Source organism: Carcharhinus amblyrhynchos, chromosome 8 (genome assembly GCF_965287045.1).
Source record: "Carcharhinus amblyrhynchos chromosome 8, sCarAmb.v2.hapA, whole genome shotgun sequence".
Classification (NCBI taxonomy): Eukaryota; Metazoa; Chordata; class Chondrichthyes; order Carcharhiniformes; family Carcharhinidae; genus Carcharhinus; species Carcharhinus amblyrhynchos.
Genome location: NC_137331.1, coordinates 49,111,616 through 49,135,034, shown reverse-complemented (window position 1 = coordinate 49,135,034; position 23,419 = coordinate 49,111,616). Strand labels below are relative to the sequence as shown.

The 23,419-nt window shown below is 39.1% G+C and overlaps 1 protein-coding gene across 2 annotated transcripts in view; it reads left to right on the top strand.

Annotated features, from left to right (window-relative positions):
- The first annotated feature begins 310 nt into the window (after positions 1–310).
- zbtb10 (zinc finger and BTB domain containing 10) overlaps positions 311–23,419 on the top strand; it is a 72,348-nt gene continuing 49,239 nt past the window's right edge. For both annotated transcript variants that reach the window (XM_080194049.1, XM_080194047.1), the window contains exon 1: positions 311–1,079. In XM_080194049.1, coding sequence (XP_080050175.1) covers positions 315–1,079 — 765 coding nt within the window. In that variant the 5' untranslated portion in view covers positions 311–314. The remainder of the gene's footprint in view (positions 1,080–23,419) is intronic.

Below are 23,419 nucleotides of genomic sequence, written 5' to 3'. Positions count from 1 at the left end.
GAGGGAGAGAGAGCGCGAGCCAGCGGCACGAGCGGCTGGACAGTGGATCGCACGCGAGGCGGCCCAACCAAGAAAACCCCACTGCCCAGCACCGGCTCCTCAGGCGGCCCGGCCCTGGTCTCCCCGCAACTTTTACCAATTCATCCGGCTCCGGAGTTTGACTGGCAAAGAGAAAGGAAAGGGAGGGGGGTGGAAAAGCAGCCCAAAAAAAGGTTCTCGCGGGAAAGGAGCCCTCCCCCCCCCCCCCCCCGGGCCAGGGCTCGGATCAGCGACCCCTCCCCTCCCCCACCCCCCCTTCCTCCCTCACACACACAATGTCCGGCGAGAGGAACAGGCGCTCTCTGGCTTTCCGCACCGGAGCCGCTGCCACCACCCCCAAGATCGAAACCGAACTTGGGCCGCACAACAACAACAGCAGCAGCAGCAGCGAGGCTTCGAACGGGGCCTTCTGTTCGGTCAGTCCGAGTAAACTGGCTGCTCTCCCCGCGCTGGACGGTGCCCAGGCCGAGGCCGCTCCTGCTCCCGCCCCGGAGGAGGACTGGGTCGAGACGGTGGTGGTGGACGATGAGTACCCGGAGCAAGAGGTCTCGGTGCGGGTGGTGGACGGCGGCTCCATCAGCAGCAACGAGTCCGAAGAGGAAGAGGAGGCGGTGCCGCCGCCGGCCGAGGAGGAGGAAGGGGCAGACAGGCCTGGGAGCGAGGAGCGAACCGTGACCTCCGGGGAAGGACCTGCGGCCAAAGTGGGGCAAGAGGCCGAGGAGGAAGAGGATGAAAACAGCGGCTGCAGCCGGAGAGGAGTCGGGTTGACCCTGCTTGGGCGGCCTCAGTCGTTACTGCTGCCACAACAGCGCACTTTCCAGAGGTCGTGGTTGCAGGAGTTTCCGTGGCTTCAGTATGAACAGGAGACGGGCCTCATGTATTGCTCCTGGTGCCTGCGGGCCAACAGCGGCCTGGGGAGCAACAATAACCGCAACAAGTTCGTGAAAGGAAGCCGCAATTACAGGAGAACCACACTGCTGCGGCATCACCTTTACACCGAGCACCGGGAGAATGACCCGTCGGCGACAGCCTGCATGGAGGTGAGACTGGCTATAAATTATACTGCAAAAGGCAGTCTCGGCTTCCTCCCCAAGTGGGGGATGGTGTTAAGTAGCCATTGCTGATCCTGTTTTCGTTTCGATTGCTGTGACTCCATTTACTTCAGATTTAAAGCCTTGATTATATTAGTGGCTCTTCAGGTTACTCGAAGCTATGATAGGCGTCACGGTTTAAGTTAGCTTTCTCTGTCTGTCTCTCTCTTGCTCAGTCCCATCCCCCAAGGTTCTTAATCCATTTACACAACAGATTGAATTTAGTTTGGATCTATTGATCGGAACGGAATTCGATCTCGTACCCTGTTTACATGGCACCGTGTCCCGTGGATCGGAACATAACACCGGGGGGATCACATTACAGTCCAGTACACCCTGTATTTGGAAAGGGGATGGGAGACCCAGGCAGCACCAAAAAAAGCACCAGATCTTCCACGTTTGTGATTTCCAACTTTTTTTTTGACTTTTGTTAACCTCGCACAGCTATAATACCGTTTGGTTTAAGATTTATTTTACAGCAGTGCAGAATGTAAGGCGAGTTGATCCTTTTATTTAAACTAAGTAAATCAAAATTGACTCTTTTTTAATTAAAGAGCATACTTGAAACGTTTGTTAGATTAAGTGCTGCATTTACAGCTCGAACTTTAAAACATTAACAATATAATTTTGAATAAGAAAATGTAGATGCTCAAAATCAGCAACTGAAAATGCTGGAATGCAGCATGTTAGGTTTTGAAGAACGCTAGTTATTAGGCCACCTGTAAACCCTTGATCAGGATTTTGCAAAATGCTGTTTTCAAAACTGATTGGGGAATTTGTTTGGTTCAACAGCAAACTAATTTATATTAAACATCAAGGTTGTAAGACTTAGATATAGATATGCTTCTGAAATTTGTCCCTAGGTTCTAAGTTAAACATACCAAGTGTGACCACCAGTGACATCGGCCTGAGCCAATTTCGATAATGGAGAAATCATCAGACATTGATAATATGTTTTTGCAGTGCATCCTGAAGAGAGCTGTAAATTATCATATACAGAATTCACAGAACTACACCCAATGACTGCATTAGTTTCATTCTGCTGTTGAACTGTGATAATGGAGAGACATGGGTTTCTGGAATGTTTTTAAAATGCAAGTTTCAGATAAAAGTCTGCGATAACACTTCCTACTGCAAATACCTATTCACGGTGCCACATAAATTTGGCCTAATTCAAACCCAGATATTAAACAATCAACTTTTAAAATTTGGATTTGAATAATAACAGCATGGTATTATTATTGGGTTATAGAAGCAAACATTATTTGTGTTATAGGTTGCGTTACTAAATTGGAGAAGTCAAGAGCAGAAATGTAGTTTTTGATAACTGGCAGGCAAAAATTAAATGTTCTGTGGCGATATATACTGGGCTATTTAATGTTAATCGACAAATTATATAAAACCCTCTTTATAACATGCTTCTTGCTGCAACATTCCTTTTTATAACTCCCAAAGACAACATTATGGAGAGGGTAATTTGAAAAGGCACAGCTGCCTTGTGAAAGGTATTGTACCAGCCTAGAAGAACAGTCTGTCTCAAATTACTGTAATTGCATCTACTCCAGATGAGCCCACTGTCACTCATTTACTTTTATCTGAAAGTCCTGTTTACAATTTCATTTTTTCAATTCCTTCAATTTTCTTCTTGTTCTTGTAACATCACAGGTGGAGGGTACACTCAGGATGGAGTTTCACAGAAAAAATGGGTATAGGTGCATAGAAATCAACTGACTATTTCAGGATGAAATGTCAATGAAAATGGAATAAGAGCATGATGTATATAGACTAATATAGCTGGGGTTATATAAAGATTTTAAAAGAATCAACAGATTATGAGAACATCAACTTTGTGTGGAAGTAAAAGTTTACTAATATGACTTGAACCCCAGGATTGTACTGTATTGCATCTGTATGTGTTATCTATTACAGCATTTTAATGCAATTATATGTCTTGCAGAATTCTTGCAATCAATTCTTTTTCACATCAGCTGAATGGGTGGAGCCTGTGAGCAGCTTTGCTGAAAATACCTCATAGAATTGTGCAGGTTTAGAGAAATTCTTGCCAGTGTTTTCACTACACACTTGTATGAAGTATTCTCTTGGCTGAATAACTATTGTTAATTCAGTTGTAAGATTTTAAAATTTAACTTCTATTGAAATATTTTATATTTTAATAAGGAGTTATCCAGGTACTCTTCAAGATTTAGACCTTTCGGAGTAGCACCTTTCAAGAAGTAGACATTTCAAAGTAGTATTGGGCAAATAATAGAAAAATCCGGAGATCAGTCCTGGTGTTTTATTTCAGATTCCAAGCAATTTACTAGGTATTTACTTTGCAAGTGCATATCATCTTGATTAGTACCTGAAACTTTTTATGAAGCTATCTGGCAGTACTTTTTATGTAAGGTATATTCCCAATAGAAAGTTTTTTTTTCTAGGTAATTGGGATTTTTTTCAAAAGAGTGCAAGATTAATTTCTTGGGATCTATTGGTTTCCCAGTACAGATGTTGTATAACACAAGGTTGTTTAAAAGAAACTTATTTTTCCTAAGTGAAACAGACACAACTAGAATTAAATATTTACTTTTCCTTAGTCAAAGATGAACCCCTTTAGAAGATTTTATTCCAGCAGTGTTACTGGAAAAATATTTCAATATTACCATTTTAAAAACATCAGTGCAGTGGCATTTACTCTCAGTGGGACCATTGTGATGCGTAGTCTCAAATTTGCCAGCCTTCATCTTGGCTGAGATCTCAAATTTATTTAGTTTTCAATTTTGATTGTAGTGCTTTTATTATGATTAATAAATTAATATATAAGTTCATTAGTTTTTATTTTCACTTTCATGTTTGTCTTCTAGACATCTTTCTTTTGTTATCTTTTACCTGTTCTCTCTGCTTTTGCTGTTGATACAGTGAACAGAAGTTTATGAAGCAAGAATTGGCTTAATTTGAGGAAAGCTAACATTTGTGAGCGACTTTTAAATTAATTTCATGCCACAGTGAAAATCACTGAAATTGTTGGCGTAAATTGGTCTTGCCAGGATTTGATTGTTTGGTTATGGTTTAGGTGGGTTTGTGTCAATTTCTGTTCAAAATATTTCTGCTCTGAAGTCTGTTCATTTAACATTTTACTAGGACTAGACTGATATGCTTGTTACTTGCATTGCTTAATTAAAATGACCAAATAATTTTATTAATGTAAAGTGAACTGAATCGTCAGATGCAAATTGCAACATTTAAAGAACAGGCAAAGTAAGCTGAGCTATGAAGTTTAGTACAAACAAAAGGAGATGAAGATTTTCAATAAAGATTTGTTCACTGATAACATTCAAGTTCTGAAGAATGCAGTGTTAGTTTTTTTGTGTATTTGATAATTGAATCACTGTATTGTTTGTGTGGGGCAGTAAGATTAAATTTAATATTTAAAAATGACCTTTTAAATGCCTTTCAAGTTAAATTAGCATTTTACTAATGCAGATGTGGAAATTAAAGACAATCTGGCAGTTAAATGCAGCCAGCTCATAAAAACCAGTTCACATAACTCCTTTTTAAAGAGTTAAATTTATTTAATTCAAATGTACCTTACAGTTAATGTACTTCTGCTTTCCAAGTTTCTGACCCACGGTTATTGTCTTAAATATGAGGTGGACAATGGAGATCTGAAATCGAGTAAAAATTGTACATTATACATATGGTTCTTGTAAGAGAGACCAACGCAATCTAAGTTGACAAGATAAGGCATTGCAGCCCATGTTGGGCTTGATCTTAGCCGAAAGGCCAAGTGGTAGTACTTTTTGAACCATGAATTATGAAGCAGATTAGTATTAGACCATGAGCTGAAACAGTTAAGGACAGTTTATGTGATGTCTGAAATGCAGATGATACTGTTGTATTGAGTTGAAATTAAGATCTGTAAGCTTATAAAAACTAATGTTCTCAATTATGTGAAGAAACTTCATAATTTTCCATGTTTCTGATGCAATTATTAGAAATCAGGTAATCAATGTGAAACAATCCATATAATCTCCATCTCACTTCAATCACAAATTTGGTACTTTAATTTTTAGCCTTTTCATTGTTTATATTAGAATTCAAGACCAGGTCCTTCAGTAAGCATATCTTTAATTATTCTGTAATATTCAATCTATGAAACATATTTGCCATTTTATGATGGGCTTTCTGCTCAGGCCAATTATGTTTGCTGAATTTCTAATCCCAGGCACAGAAAATGGACCTACCTTCAATTATTTTACAGGGTCCTGCTGATTGGAGTTGAAAATCATTAATGTTTTTGAAACTGAACTGAATAAACATGAAAAATCCTGGGTTTGATGCCTGACAGAACTGGCCAATCCCCTGATAATGTGACCCATCTTTGAATTATGTAGATACTGGGTAAGGATAAAATTGGGTTAGTTGTGGTTTCCCTACAGTCAGCATTTGGGGGAGGAACCAATGGGCAGTCATTTGAAATTAAATTGAATTCCTGCTGTAGAAAATGAGGATTAAACAACAGGAAATAAGGAAAAGATCGAACAGAAACAAAGATGATTTCAGTGTAAACAAAGCATATCAACCAGATTATGCACTCAAGCTGATAGAAAATAAAACCTAAAACAATGAACTTGCTGCCATGAATTCCATGATGGTCTATTTATTACATGAACTGTGCAACTATAAACTGTTACGTTAACAGTTGTTACCAACTACCTTTTGTTCTCAATTTAATTTGGTGGCATTAAGGGGTTTGCCAGAACCAAAGTGTCAGTGTCTGAGTGAGGACAGTTCATAAATTCCTATTGCTTCACAACAATTCAGAAGTAAGAACCTGGAATCTCCCATGTATCAAAAACTGGCTGTCATCAACTGTATAAATGGCATTCATTGACAAGTGTCTAGCTGTTCAGTTAGACTAAGTATGTGATTTCAAATTACTACAGTTGTGATTTTGGTTTTGAAGAATGAGACATGTCAGTTGGCCCTTTCTTTTTTAAAAAATGTTCTCTCTTTTGATCGATTTGGCTTATACAAAGTTGAAAAACCAGCCAATAATCAGATTTCAATCAGTTCTAACCAATAATTCTCCTGCAAACATTTAAAATGTAGCAGTTAATTTGTAGCACAAATACAGCAGCAGCACAAGATTTGTCGCCTGTTTTGCTGAATGTGAAAATATCAGCAGGAGGAAGCTATTTGGCCCTTGAGCCTGCTCTGCCATTAGTGATATCATGGTTGATCTGATTGTGGCCTGAACTCCACTTACCCAGCTCTCATAACCCGTGACTCTTGGGCGTCAAAATTTTGTCTACCTCCACCTTAAAGTATAGTCAATGATCTGGGCCTCACTGGAATCATAGAATCCCTGCAGTACAAAAGCGGGACATTTGACCCATTGACTCTGTACCAACCACAATTCCACCCAAGCCCTATTCCCATAATCCCTCCCTCCCATTTACCCCCTGACACTGAGGTCAATTTAGCATGGCCAGACATCCTAACCCACACATCTTTGGATTGTGGGAAGAAACTGGAGTGCTCAGAGGAAACTCACGCAGACTCGGGGAGAATGTGCGTGTGGAGTTTGCACTATGACCTGAGGCTGAATTGACCTGAATCCCTGGCGCTGAGAGGCAGCAGTGCTAACCACTTTGCCACTGTGTCACCACTGTTCTCTAGAATTAAGAATTCCAAAGATTGATGACTGAGAGAAGAAATTTATTCTCATTTCTGTCTTAATTTCATGATCTTTTATCTGTGAAATTTTTCATCCTATTTCTAGATTTCTGCAATGGGAGGAAAATCCTCTTAGCATCTATCCTATCAAGTACCCTCAATCATGTATATTTCAATAAGATCACCATTCGTTCTTCTAAACTTCAATAAGTACAGGCACAACTTCTTAAGACAAAGCAGCCTGCTTAATTGGCACCCCTTTCACCATCTTCAACATTTGTTCCCTCCATCACTGATGCAAAATGGCAGTATTGTGTATTATCTATAAGTTGCACTGCAGCAACTCACCAAGACTCCTTTGCCAGCATCTTCCAAACTCTTGGCCTCAGTCACCTCAAAGGGAAGGGCCAGCAGATGCATGGGAATATCACCACCTGCAAATTCTCCTCCATAATCCTGACTGGGTCAAAATCCTGAAATTCACTAATAGCACTGTGTACCTAGACTAACTATATGGACTGTAGCAGTTCCAGAAGGCAGCTCACCACTAGCTTCGCAAAGGAAAATAGGAATGGGCAATAAGTGCTGGCTGAGCTATCAATGCCCACATCTCATGAATGAATTTTAAAAAAAACCTCCTTCGTCTTAGGGATCAGCCTAGAGAAACTTCTGAACTCCTCCAGTCCAGCTGTATTCCCCTGGAAATAAGTGGACCACACTGTTAGTAGTTCTTGTGGTCTGGTCTCATCAATGCTGTGTACAGTTGTAGCAAGACCTCCCTACTTTTGTGCTCCATCCCCCTAACAAGAAAGGCCAACATTCCAAATGCCTGTGTAATTACTTATTGTACCTCTATTTTTTGTGATTTTTACAAGAGGACACCCAGATCCCTTTGATGTAGCATTATGCAGTCTCTATCCTTTTAAATAATATTTTACTTTTGATACTAATCTGGACAACCTTACTTCATGCCTGATACTCACTCCATCTGCCATTTTCTGGTCCACTCACTTATTTGAATCTCTTTGCAGATGCTATGCTCTGCAAAGCTTGCTTTTTGACATACCTTTGTATCAGCAGGAAATCTGGCTACAATCCACATCATTGAATATAGATTGTAAATAGTTATGGCCGCAGCACTGATCTGTAATAATCCACCAGGTGAAGTTTGCCAACCCAAAATGACTTATTTATCTGTTTTTGTTAGCCTATATCATAAGCTCTTAGCTTGCGTTATTATCTTTTATGAAACATCTTACTGAATACCTTTTGGAAACCCAAATGCACAGCGTCCACTGGTTCTCCTTAATCAACCCTGCTTGTTCTATCCTCAAAAAACTAACATTTTTCAGACAATTACAGTTTCCCTTTCATAAAATCATGTTGATGGTGTTATGACTTTGTAAATGTCTTGCTGTTAGATCCTTAATTGTTTCTAGCATTTTTTCTAATGAAAGATGTTTGGTTAAGTGCCTAACTAATCTGCAACTGAATGGAAACTATGCTCATGTAGTAGTTAGTTTAACAACAAATGTTGTTTAAAAAAGCAAATTACTGTGTATGCTGGAATTTGAAACAAAAACAGAAGCAAATATAGTTCAATGACTTGGAAACAAATAGCCCAAAGTTAATGCATGTACCTGAGAGCCTTGCTGCCTTGAGAAGGGGTACACCTTTACAAAAGCTAAGAAAAGCTTTTTTTTTTATTTTTACAGTACAAAGTGTCAGCTTATTGTTCCAATCACTCTGTTTCCTGTATTGAAATACTCACACAGTGAGACAAAATACCTTGTACACTTAAGGAATATGTGATTGAGCCTAGACCTGAGTGTACTGCTGGGCATCCATCAGCAAGTATGCTTGGACCATTAAGTATGTGTTAATGACAGTACTGCTTACACTTGCTTTGACCAAGATCAGTCCAATTTTTTGGCGTTTGCATTAAGCAGATTGTTAATCCATGATGAATTAAAATTGATTTCATACAGCTGATCATCTAAATACGTACAGAACCTGACTAGTATTCGCTGTATATAGCAACACATGTTTGAAAATTATTTTGTTTACTCGGAATAAAATTAGTGGTGGTGTCATGAGCTATTTGATGAGGTGATTTTGATCTAATCCGCCTTTAAATAGTTCAAACTAACATGGTCCTCAAGCATTTAGTGTTCTGTCCTTAAGTTTTAAAAAAAGGGGCTAGGGGAGGTTTGCATTACTACTTATTATGGGCAGACACTTCAGTGGTGACATTTTTAATGAGAGCTACGTATCCAGTTTTGCTGTTATGTTAACCATATAATGTCATATAAGTGAAGGCAAGTCTCTTATTTGGACATAAACTGAGGATTACTAAAGGAAAAGTGGGATGTTACTGCAGGAAGTTAGTGGGAGAATGTTTTAACCCAAGGAATACAGAAGCCGTGTAATTTAAACTTGTAGACGTGTAGTTCTGAATAGATCTAATAGACTAGCAGTCCTGACGGTCCAGTATTTTGTTTTCAATTTAGAGCATGGAAATTAAGGGTCAGATTCTGGTGGCTCAGATTGACTTGTGCATCTGAGTAGCCGGGAATAGTGCTGAATCTATCAAAAAGCATGTGAAAATTCTTAACAATTGTGTCATTTTTGTGAATTCCCCATTCCACTTGAGTGTATAACTTTTTAATCCTTGGTGCAAATATTAGGAAGTTAATTGACAGCAGTATGTGTTAGAAGCTGATATCTTATCCCATTTTAATTTAATATACCTGAACACTCGCTTCAAGGTGTACTCAGTGCAAAACCAAGCTACATAGGGCAGCACAGTAGTGAGCACTGCTGCCTCACAGCTCCAGGGACCTGGGTTCAATTCATGGCTTGGGTCACCATCTCTTTGGAGTTGCACGTTCTCCCTGTGTCAGCGTGGGTTTCCTCTGGGTGCTCTGGTTTTCTCCCACAGCCCAAAGATGTGCAGATTAGGTGCATTGGCCGTGCTAAATTGCCCCTTAGTGTTCCGGGATGCGTAGATTAGTGGGATTAGCAGGGTAAATATATGGGGTTACAGGGATAAGGTGCAGACTTGATGGGTTGAATGGCCTCCTGCACTGTAGGGTTTCTATGTTCAAATGTGAAACTGATAGTTCGAAGTTTTAATCCATGTAATAAACAAGACTTAACAAATTAATATGTTTAACTCGTATTTGGGTTTAGTTGACTTAGTTTCTCTCGAGGTACATACATACCATTATGATCAATCGGAATGAAAAGGAGAAAATTGTACATTACAATGTATGTAAACAGCTGGACTGTTCATTTAATGAAGTAGCTGTCCGAAATCAGATATTGTACATCTTAAGTGATAAACAATTCAAAACACTTAAACCAATTTAATCCAAATTATTGAAAGTTGGAAAGATCTGCAAGGGATTTCTCAAAAGAAAATTAACTTATTTTGGCCTTGGAGGGAGTGCAGAGGAGGTTTACTAGGTTGATACTGGAGTTGAGGGGGTTGAGCTATGAGGAGAGGCTGAATAAACTGGGCTTGTACTCGTTAGAGTTTAGAAGAATGAGGGGAGATCTCATTGAGACGTTTAAGATGATGAATGGGATGGATAGGATAGAGGTGGAGCGACTCTTCCCGCTCAAAAAAGACAGTAGGACTAGGGGGCACAGCCTCAAGATAAAAGGGGGGCGGTTTAGAACGGAGTTGAGGAGGAACTTCTTCACTCAAAGGGTGGTGAATCTCTGGAATTCTCTGCCCGTTGAAGTGGTGGAGGCTGCCTCGCTAAATATTTTTAAGACGCGGGTTGATGGGCTTTTGATAAGAGAGGGGATTAAGGGTTATGGGGAGAAAGCGGGAAAGTGGAACTGAGCAGCGACAGATCAGCCATGATCTTATTGAATGGCGGGGCAGGCTCGAAGGGCTAGATGGCCTACTCCTGCTCCTATTTCTTATGTTCTTATTTCTTATGTTCTTACATAGAGTGAAGATCAGTTGAATTTGCATAACCCAAGAGTGGATTTTTTTTCCCAGACAGGGAAAGTAATATTAAACCCAGTGTTTGGCTGCAGAAATTTTGATTTTGTTTTGATGCCTAACGCACACATTTTGTTTGTCCTATATGACAAACATTAAATTGGATAATCAATCACCTAATTTTAATATATATTCATTATATATTTCAAAAAACTGCTGTGTTTTAAATTAAACCTATTTGTATCCATACTATCTGTGTACTTTCAATTTGACAATCAAAATAAATAAGATTATATTTCTGTGTGCTGTTTATATGATATATTTTTAATAATTTAGCTCAACAAGTTGGATAATTTTGCTGAAATCATCATTTAATGTTATACTAATGGGTTAACTTGCTTCAGAAATCTGGAAAGCATGCCAGAAATTTGGGAAAACAAATGTTCACAGCACTAGGTGATATTGTATATACATTTCTACTTGCAGCTGAATAGTACCTGCATGGTCCTGTGATGGACGTGTTAACTTGTATATTAAATTTTTTTGGAGGTATGTTAAACTTCCAAAATATCTGCAAGAAGGTTGCACTTAAAGAAGGAAAGGCTTACATTGGCGATACTACAGTGAAGGTTCATTAGATTGGTGAGAAGCTAAGTTATTTGGACCTATACATTCTGGAATTAGAAATCACTGATTAAATGCTACAAACAAGATTCTGAAAGGGCTTGATAGGATAATCTCGAACATGGGCACAACTTCAGGATAAGAGGTCACTTTGAACTGAAGAGAAGTTTCTTCTCAAGAGGATTGTGAATCTTTGTAATTTTCTACCCAGACACATTGTGGGTGTTCCATCATTGAGTATGTTCTGGGTCAAAATAGGAACATAGGAGCAGAAGTAGGAAATTCAGCCCTTTGAACCTGCTCCACCATTCAATCACATGGTGGCTGATCTCTCCTTGTCTCAAATCCAACTTACTTGTTCCTCATTTCTTCTTTCCCTTTTTTTTAATTAGAAATATGTGGATTTTTCTTAATTCTCAGAATCAGCCTATAGGGAGCAGGATGGGAAAGTGGAGTTAAGGCAGAAGTTCAGTTATGATAACATAGAATGTCAGAGCAAACCATGTGGTTGTCTTCCATTGTGTTCTTATGCCTACGTTATAAGTGACATCACATCGGCATTTGTATAAAGAACAGTGGATCTATCCATTGTCCGTTCTGATTACATGGGTATCCTTTCTTGTTTGTTAAACGTGCAGCTAGGTCTGATGGTCTCTTATGGTGTTCATTGATCAATGTGTATTTCTGGATTATATTCTTGTTTAGGATCTTATAGACGATACAGTACTCCAAATCTTGTCCGCAAACAGGACATTTTTCTTTCTGCCCACAAAATGTGATGAATAGGTGGAAAAAATGCGAGTATTCCCAGAAGAATTTCTTCAGCCAGAAGGTGGTGAATGTATGGATTCATTGCCAAAGAAGGCTGTGGAGAGCAATCATTGAACACATTTAAGACAGAGGTAGATGGGTCTTGATTGGTAAAGAGATCAAGGGTTATGGGGGGAAAAAGCAGGAGAATGGGTTTCAGGAACCTATCAGCCATGATTGAATGATGGAGCAGCCACAGTTGGCTGAATGGCCTAATTCTGTTCCTATGTCATAAAGTTTTATAAGTGTGAAGTCTTAGAAAAATAATATGTGGTTATGTAGGTGTTTTCTTGAAATCATTACAATCATGTAAAAGTGTTTTTTGGCGTCCTCATTCTAAACCCTGGGTATTAAATATGGGAATCAAATATGAGGAACTTGCCTCACCAAAAATATATCATGGGTGGCACAGTGTCTATGTGGCGTTTGCATGTTCTCCCTGTATCTGCGTGGGTTTCCTCAGCATGGTACGGTTTCTCCCAATACTACAAAGGTTGGGTGGATTGGTCATACTGTATCACTCTTTAATATTCCAAGATGCCTAGGTTATATGGGTTAACCGTAGTCAATGTGCGGAGTTATGGGGATAGGATGGAGGGAGGATCTGGGGATTCTATGGTTCATACGTGTCTGGGGGGGAGGGGGATTGCTGACCTCTGAAACATAAAATGAAACAACTTCAGGTCAGTTCAGAAACTTTCACGTAAAATACTTACCTTTATCACCTGCCTGTATTCATCTGATCCAGTGTGTAGTTCAGAATCAGGCACAGTCTTGTTCCTGAGTGTGCTGAATTTTGGATGTTGGATCTGTAATAGGTAGCACTGAAGTGCAACTTTGATCAAGAGTGCTGGGAGTTGGGTGAGTGAGGGAATCTGAATCTCTACAAATCTAATTTTGTTTGTATTTAACATCTGACTGAAATTTATTGTTTAAATTTTAAATGTCAATCCGCCTTAAACAGGGATGTACAAACTCCACTGGAGAGCAGCTGAAGTTTGTTAATGAAGGGAACTAGCTTAAACTTTTTTTCTGTACCTGCAGCTAAGTCAAGTCTTTAGTTTCTGTCTAAATAAGTAGTCCTATTGCTGCAAAGAGTGTGACTTTGAAGAGTATTGTAAGTTGGGTGAGTAGAAGAGTTGGATGCTGTTTCTTTGTTTTTTCTAACTTTTCCACTCTGTCGAAATTAGTTCTTCCTCTACCACAGGGGAAGAAACTATCAGTTTGGTGAGTATCTGCTAAGTGATGCCTAAGGATGTGAATGTGAGTGGGACACGTAAGGGGACCCAGAGAGCAGAAGTGTGTTAGCCTAAGACTTTGCAATTGTCTAACATAGTTAAGGCTCTTTCAGCTTGTTTGGATGAGAATCGGGCTGCAGGGTGAATGAGCTGACTGGCAATGGCACAGGAAGCCAATGAAGAGGCAGAAGTAAAAGGAATACGGTGGTAGGAGAAGAGATTATAATGAGGGGGATTGACCCTATTCCTGCAGCCAAGTGTGAGAGTCTTGAAGGTTGTGTTGCCTGTCGGGGTTCAGGACATCTACTTGGCACTGAAGAGGAACTTGAAAGGGGGAGGATCCGGTCATCATGATCCATATAGATACCAATGACACAAGTAAGCTATAATTGAATGTTACATTCAGTTTGAGGATGAGAAGAGAGGTTAATTCTGTTTCTCCGAATTTCCAATAGCTTCTCCAACACTAAGGTTTGAATGACTGGCCTGTCGTTTCCTAGTTTATTCCTTCCTCCCATGAATAATGGTACCACACTGGTTGTGCTTGTGGCAAATTCTATTGCAGAAAATAAAAGCTCCTAGTGTAGTGGATAACATATGGTATGGATAGAAGATTGGCTTGCTGGCAGGAAATGGGCATAAATAGGTCATTTTCTGTTTGGAAAGATGTAATGAGTGGTGTGTGCCACAGGGATCAGTGTTGGGACCTCGACTCCAATTTCCAATTATCTAAATGAATTAAGGTATTGTTGGCTAATTTTATTGATACAAAATAGATAGGAAAATAAGTTGTGAAGAGGACATAAGGAGGCTGCAAAGGAACCTGGATAGGTTAACAGAATAGACAAAGATCTGACAACTAAGGTATAATGTGGAAAAATGTGAAATTGTCCATTTCGGCCGGAAGAGGGAAAAAACCTTGCTCAAAGACAGAGATTGCACAGCCCTGAAATGCAGAGAATTCCGGGTGTCCCAGTGAATGAATCACAAAAAGTTGGTTATGTAGGCTGGTAATTAATTAGGAAAGCTTTTACTGTGAGAGGAATTGAATACAAAAGTAGGGAAATTATGCTTCAGTACATAGGGCATTGGTGAGACTACATCCAAAGGACTGATTATGAAATTGGTCTCCTTACTTAAGGAAGGATGTAAATACAGTGGAAGCAGCTCAAGAGGATGTTTACTCGATTAATAAGTACTCTGGGATGGTTGTATTAAATGAAACGTTAGACAAGCTAGGCTTGTATCCACTGGAATTTAGAAGAGGTGACTTGTTTGAAACATAAGATCCTGAGGGGTATTGGCAGAGTGGACATGAAAAGAATTGTCTCCTCTTGTGGGATAATCTCGAGGTGGAGGTTATTGCTTTAAAAGAAGGGATTGCCCATTTAAGGCAAATGAGGAGAATTAATTCCTGAGGGTAGTGTGTCTTTGGAACTCTCTTCCTCAAAAGGTAGTGGATGAAGAACCTTTGAATATCTTTAAGGTTGATAGATTCTTGATAAGCAAGGTGGTGAGAAAAGTTATCGAGAGTAGTTGGGAATGTGTATTTGAGGTTACAATCAGATCAAACATGATCTTATTGAATGGCAGGGCAGGCTCAAGGAGCTGAGTGGCCTCCTACTACTCATTTGTATATTTCTAAAATTTCAATTCTGGAAATACGTGAAACTTATGGAAATTTGTGCAGCGCAGAACATGTTAAACAATACAACCTTTTCTGGATGATTAGGTGATGGGTATCTAATTTTTCTAATTTTCACTTGCCAAATCACATCAAATGTTTTTCACACTATCTTGCTGTTGCAAAAAATGAACAAAGATCCTTCATTATCATGTCCATTAACCTGGTTATGTTAAATTAATTGTGTTCTTCATGAACACAATAACTATGACACAAGTTGACAACCTTGACACAAATATATACCTTGGGAATTGTTGGAAGGAGTTGTTTGAATTTGGAGTTTTGCAGATGCCATGGAATAGAAAATGACACAAAATTAAAAATTGCTTTTCCATCAAAGTCTTCAATTTATGAAGTTTGTTTAAAAATCCTGCTTTAATTAATTTTTAAAATTAGAAGCTATATGCTTCTAAGATGCTCAACTGTTTTGAAAGCGTGCTATGCCTTAGATTCAGTTCTTAACTGTTATTTAAGAGGCAATTCTCTTGGGTCATTCGGAGATAAACAATGTATTAAGATTATCTACAAGATTAATTGTTTTTCCAGTGTGACCAAGAAACAGGATCACTTCTTTGCTTTTGGCTAAGATCAAGTATAGATACCCTTGGCATACAATGGTGATAAATTGGGCTAATATTTAGAGTTGACCGCTGTCAACTGTTTGAAACCATCACATCAGTTTGAGTTGACAGAGTCATCTCATTTTCTACTGTGTCTTCTGCAAAATTCCATATTCACCTAATACAGAGCAGAACATAAAACAAACGTCTTGATTAGTGAAATTATCCAGTGTTGGTGGGCTTTATTCTGTCCAGAGAGGATTTAAAGTTTTGTTACTCTAAGATATGTGAGTGGTTTCATTTTGGTGGGAGTAATTTGAGGTGATGAATTAAAGGATTATCTATGAAACATATCATTTAAGATTAAAGCGCTTAGTTCAAGTAGTCTTCCTGTAGCATATGAGTAATAATAATGTTGAATATACGCAGCAATAATACTGGTTTGGATTTATTTTGGGTAGTGTAACCAAGGCAAGTGATACGTAAAATGTATTTTTTCATTATCTCTGAGGTGGATAATGACAGGCAAAGCGTTCCTGTTTCAAGAGCTCTGAAACTTAGCACTTGAAAAGATGCAAGCTGAGCAATATGTCACTTGATGAGTCCAATTGTTTCTTTTTAGCAGTAGTAGCATGTTAACCACTATCTGGCATGCCCAACAAGTGGTGGTGATATAAAGAGCAGTTATGACGAGTGGGTGGAGGAGGGAGGCTGGTCAAAAATCTGCAAGTTTTACTGAGGTCTGTTGTAACTTGTTATTTCCGTGCCAGAATCCAAAGCTTGGTAATAGACTGCAGAGTTTTCTGACTAAATGATGATAGGTATTTGTTGAAAAAATGCACCATGTCGTACCATTACCAATATTACTACATGGCACTTGTTTACTAAAATTAGATCTTGTGACACAAATGCTGATGTTGTTGCTATGCCGATTCACTGATTTCTATGGGATAATAAGACCATAGAAATAGAAAGTAAAGTAGGCCATTAGGCCCCTTGTGCCTGCTTCGCAATTCAATAGGATCATGGTGATCCTCTTAGCATTGAACCTGTCAAACCCTTTAAGAATCTTCTGTTTCAATGAGATCACCTCTCATTCTTCTAAATTCCAGAGTAAAGTCCTCATAAGACAATCCCTCCATGCCGGGGATCATCATAGTGTACCTTCTGTGAGCTGTCTCCAATGAAATAATATGTTCTCTTAAAAAAGTGGACTATAACTGTCACACTACTTTAAATGTGGCCTCACCAGTACAGTTGTAGCACGACTTCCCTATGGTTACAGTTTGACCCCCTTGAAATAAGGGTCAACATTCCATTTGCCTTCCTGATTACCTATTGCATCTGTGTTTCATGCACAAGTACCTCCAAGTCCCTTTGTGCTTTCTGCAGTTTTTCTCCTTTTAAATAATACTTTGTTCTTTTGTTCCTTCTTCAAAAATGAACAACTTAAGAATTTCTCACGTATTCCATTTGCCAACGTAGCTTATCTATATCTCTTTGTAAACTGTTTGTAGCCGTCTCACAACTTGCCTTTCCACCTATTTTTGAATCATCTGCAAATTTTGCAACAGGTCATTTGCTTCCTTCCTCCAAGTCGTTAATAATTTTGTAAACGGTTCTGGTCCCAGCACTGATCTCTGTGGAACCCAATTGCTTACCTGAAAAAGAAGCCCTCTACCCCCACTTGATGTTTCCTGTTCATTACCCAATTCTCTATCCATGCCAAAATATATTACCTCCAACACCATAAGACTCTTACCTTATGATTTACCATTTTTGTGAGTTACCACGTTGAACGCCTTCTGGAAGTTGAAATACAGCACATCTACAAGTTCCCCTCTATCCATCCCCTCTGGTTGAGACTTAGTTGAAAAATTAGTCAGATACGATTTTCCTTTTGTGAAGCCATGCTGCCTCTGCTTGATTAGATTATGATTTTCCAAATGTGTTGCTATTCTTTAACAATTGATTCCAACACTTCTCCAACAATAGATGTTAGGCTAATTGGCCTGTAGTTACCTGCTTTTTGCCTCCCTCTCCTTTTGAATAAGAGTGTCATTTTGGCAATCCTCCAGTACTTCTCCAGAATCCAAGGATGTTTGGAAATTACAAACAATGCGTCCATTATCTCTGTAGCTACTTCTTTCAGAATCCTAGGATACAAGCCATCAGGGTAAAGGGACTTACCTTCCCTTAACCCAATTAATTTGTCAATGCTGAAATGAGGCCAGTGTCCACAGTTCCAGTGGAACAAATGTCATTTTGGTAAATGTGTATTTTGGGAGTGTATTTGACAAGCATTCTCTGTTCCTAAGCACAAACATTGTACACATGAATTTAGCTATCACTTTATCCTGTTATTGTCAAAAAGAAGTAACACTGCTCAAATTGTTAAGAATGGAAACTACAGGGGCTCTGGCTACAATTTTCAATCATTCTTTGAGCAGTGCTAGGGGAGAGGAGGATTGCAAATGTTACTCCCTGATTTTTTTCAATGTAATGGTGAGCTAGAAACTCAAACTATGGGCCAATCAAAGTAATGTAGTGGGGATCTATTACAAGACCATAATCCAGAAAAAAAATTTGTTGGCATTTGAAAAGGCATGGATTAACTAATGAAAATTAGTTGTTTGTTGAAGTCATGTTTGACAAAGTTGATTTAGTTTTTGAAGTAATATAGGGATGGTTGATATTGATGTTTCTTTGAATATATGAGCTTTTAAAAGGTGTTTACCCAAATCCTGCACAGTAGATTTCTTTGTAAAATTAGAGTCCACGGGAGTACGGGGACAATGGGAACGTGACTGAGATTGGCTGAAGGGTAGAAAGCGGAGAGTAAAGGTGGACAGTAGTTCTTCAAATTGGAGGGAAGAATGCAGTATTCTCTAGGGACTAGCATTGCGTGCTCATTTTGATATATAATGACTTGGACTTGGGTGTACAGGGTGTAATTTCAAAATTTGCAACTGACATGAGACTTCATGTAATAAACAATGATGTGACTAATAACTTCAGAATGAGAGAAACTGGTAAAATGACAGACAAAAAAGGCATATAAAATTCAGTGCAGAGGAGTGTGAAGTGATAAATTTTGGTAGGACAAATGAGAGACAATATAAACTAAAATGGTACAATTTTGAAGGGCATGCAGGAACAGACTTGAGTATGTATATACAAAAGTCTTTGAAGCTGGCATGGCAAGTAGAGAAGACTTTGTTTTTTTTTGATTGAGGACTATACAATAATGGCAGACAGTCTATGCAAAAACCTTGGCTGAGTACAGAGTATTATGTCCAATTCTGGACACAAGGCATTAAGAAGGCTATCAAAGATTTAAACAGGATGCAGAAGAGATTACTGAAATTATACCCGGGAATATTTTTCTTGTGGGGAAGGTAAAGAGGAGATTTGATTTGAGAAGTGTTCAAAATTATGAAGGGTTTTTGAAAGTAAATAGGGAGAAACTGTTTTCAGTGACAGAAGGTTCCATGATCAGAGACATAAGTTTAAGTAATTGGCAAAAGAATATGGAAAAGAAATTGTACATTGAGTTTGATCTGCAATTCCCATCTTCTGAAAGGGTACTGGAAGCAGATTCAACAATAATTTTAAATAGGGAGTTGAATAACTACTTGAATGGGTCAATTTTGCAAGGAAATTGAGCTGATTGGATAGTTCCTAAGAGTGTAGGCATGATGGCCTCCATGGGTGTCATTGTGTGATTTGTCAACTTGGTACCTTAGAACAAAGCTGAATGTGTTGGGCAGCTTTCCATGACTCTACAATGAATGTATATGATTTTATGCTAAATCCATGCAAAAGACTTTGATGGATCCATTTTACAGAATAACATATTTAGGACTTTCTGATCAATTTAAAGAAACCATTATAAGCTTAAGAACCATTCCGGACATGTCCTTAAAAGCTTTAGCAGCATGCATGTTTTTTATTAGATATTGTCCTACCAATTCCAGACAACAGCTTGTTGGCATACTGTACTACAAGTCAGCCTGACAATACTAAGTCCTCGCAAGCCCAGCTGACAACTTTGAACCATTCTGTTTGCGTTTCTTTGGAACTTGGAATCAAGAAAATATAGGATTACTTACTTGGAGTTTTTTTTAATAAAGTGAATTAAATCCATATATAGTAAAGCTCCCTCTCGGCATGTTTTCCCTGTGACCTGAAATGGCTGTTTGTTCTAGTTTGAATCTGAGATCGTATTTGTACTATGGAATGTCCCTTCTCTCACAAAAAAGCAAAGGACCTAATCAGAATCAGCTCTGTAGACAGCAAAGTAAAGCAAAGATTTACGGCTTCAAATTTGTGCTCCCCCCAACAAAAAACTAGGGCCTGTTGATGCATTCCTACACTCTGCACTTTTGTTCTGCCATTTATACATTCCAATCTCTTAATGGACACTCTTAGCAGCATTCTCATCTTTTATCATTACCATTTATATTTCCTTTTCTTGTCTATGCATTCCTATCAATTATCCCCTCCCTCACCTTCACTTGTATCAATCTTGCCTGATTTTCCTTGTCTTCAGTCCTGACTCGAAACATTGGCTCTATTCTCCCTCCACAGATGCTGTCAGACCTGCTGAGATTTTCCAGCATTTTCTGTTTTTGTTGCTGTTAATTGGCCAGATAGGATTTGTCCTGTCTTTTGTTTCTGTGTACAGGACATACCTGGGCAATTTTCCACATTGCTGTATAGTTACCAGTATAGTAACTATACTGGAATAGCGTGGCTAGAGGCGTGACAAGTTCTGGAGCCCAAGTCTTCAGTATGATTGCCAGAATATTGTCTGGGCCTGTAACCTTTTCAGTATCTAGTACCTTCAGCTGTTCCTTGATTTTAAGTGTAGTAAGTCATATTGGTTGAAGACTAGCATCTTTGATGCTGGGGATCTCCAGAGGAGACCAAGATGTTTACTCAGTATTTCTGGTTGAAGATTGTTGCAAATACCTCAGCCTTTTGTACTGAGCTGGGCTCTCTCATCATTGAGGATGGGAAATATTTGTGGAGCCTCCTTCTTAAATGAGTTGTTTAATGGTCCACCACCATTCGTGACTGGATGTGACAGGACTACAGAGCTTAGATCTGATCCACTCGGTGTGGCACCTGTGATAATACTTGTGTGAGGTATGTTTAAAATTCAGCTCTGTTTTATGGTGCTGATTTGTTTGGGCACCAGGTAGCTCAAAGCAGAGAATGCAGACTAATGATTGATTTGAGCTAATGGGGCATTTGTTTTAATCCGAGTTGATATATTTTTGTTCATTTTGTTTATTTTCCCCTGGGGTTTCAGAGTGGCATGACATTTAGATTAAGTTGATTGACAGACAGTCAGGTGTTCATGGGCAGAGCTTAGCATAAAGGGAAAAATCAAGATCAGTTTCTGTGTGGTCCTGAAAGAAGCAAAAGGTGTATTTCTGTCCCTCTTGAAAGGCTGCTGTTTGGGGCTATCGGAAGACAGGTGTGTTACCCTCCCTTTCTTTCTCTCCAGAGAAAGACGCTTGTTAACAAGTATAAGTACGTAAGCCTGTGGGTTACTAACTGATTTTGAAGAGGGGTTTCAAGTCTGTAAGAGGAATATTACTTGAATTGTACTTTATAGAGATAGGTTTGCTAAGAAACCTATTTTGTCATGTATAGATATTGTTTAAATGTTAAACCACTTTATTTGTTACAGTTAAACTGTGTTTTAAATTTTGTTTTGACAAAAGCTTCCTAGTGTATCAGTAGAAATACACCTGGAGTGAAATACCTTATCCTCACAATACTAAAACAGTAAATAGTTGGGGTCTAGTCAGACTTCACAATATAACCTGGGAGCTTTTGGTCTTGTACCCTAACTCGCTTGCTGTTTGGCTTATAAGTAGTCCTAATGAAAGGGATGGATAGGGTAGAGGTAGAGAGATTTTTCCCACTCAAAAGGACAGCAGGACTAGAGGGCACAGCCTCAAGATAAGGGGGTGGCAGTTTAGAACGGAGTTGAGGAGGAACTTCTTTACTCAAACCCCAGAATTTCCAAAACCAGGAGGGAGAGAGAGACACTGCTTTCCAGTTTGATGCCCCTTCTAAAACTGAAATAGCCAAACAGAAAATTAAACCTTAAAGTCACTAAGAAGGCAAAAACAAACTGTCCAAAACACATGACCTTTGTCCTAACAATGCAGAATCATAGAAAATCCCAAAGTAAAAATAAACAAACCCCATTTAAGTAGCAATAAAAGGACTTCTAGAGAACCTGGTGCCACAGTGAAAAGCACTGAAGCTGTGAGAGCTGCAGAGAATATGATTTAAAAAAAAAATCTTCCTTAGATATGTTAATGTCACACTACCATAATAGAATGTGCAAGATGAAAATAAATTTGAGAGACTTTTAACAATTGTGGAATCAATCTTTTTAGACATTTCCATGTTTCAAAGACCTTTCAGAAATTATTCTCTGTATTGCTGCACAACTACATTTGCATTATATTCACATAAGTGTGAGTGGGCGAGAACTTTGAGGCTCAATGTCTGACAAAGAACCTGTCTTCTGACAGCTGAGAGTTTTGGTCAGCCATCAGAAGTCTCGCTTGGGTTCCTTGCAGAAGGTTCCAAGTGTTTTCTACTATTAAACAGAAGCTTTCCTGCTTTGAGACAGATTGGGCATGTTCAAGAATCCAAGATCTAGCTTCAAGGAAGTTGTCAGTCACTCTGGTAATGATGGAGGATGATGTAATCAGGGGAATAGATTTTTTTTTAACAACCGGTGACCAGGAATTCTGATGAGTTTGTTGCCTATCTGGTGCTAGGATTAGAGACATCATGTGTTTGTTGTGGTCCATGTAGAATCAATGACAAGTTGGCATTCAAATTTAAAAGCAGAACCTCAAAGTTAGTCATCTTGGTTGTTATCAGAGCTACATGCCAGTTGTTATAGGGATAAAGAGATTAGAAAGTTAAATGAGTGACTGAGTGGTTTTGCGAGCAGGAGTTCAAGGGACACTGGCATCAGGAAAAGAAGGAGCTATTCCATTGAGAGAGGTTTCATTTAAACTGGGCTTGGAGCAATGTCCTATCAAAGCGAATAACAAGCAGTAGACAAGACTTGAAACTAATGAAGGAGGAGCTGGAAGGGATGAGGATGTTCAGGACAGGGTAAAATCCAAAGCAATAATAGAATAATAAAATAATTGATGGATCACCTGACATTGACTTAGGCAATGACCACCACAAAGGCTCGCCCAACCCAGTCAGCTCTGTAAAGCTTTTGTTTGGGAGACTGTCCCAAATTTGAGTCAGACCACAACTTGAAATTGTTGTTGACACAGAACCATGCCTTTCAACCAATGCTTTAGACCCCTCCATGACAGTTCCTGGGCATGACCTTGCCTGTCATCAGGACAGACCACCAGAGATGATGGAAAGTGGTATAGAGTCAGGAAGGAGCAACTCTGGTCCTTCATGTTTGCTTCCAGACACCATGAAGCTTCATTGCATTAGATCAAATATGAGTAAATAAACCTCTGACTAATTACCACCACTGCTATCTCACCTCCTAAATCGGTACTCCTTTATGTTGAACTCAATAAGGTACTGTGGGCCACAGAACTAGAATTTTGTTGCACTGCAATCTGCAACTTCATTCCTGAAAACTCCCTCCAGCATTACCATCAAGCTGGGGGACCAAGAAAACCCCAATAAGCAGTACAGAAAAACATGTCGGGGTGCCACCAGTC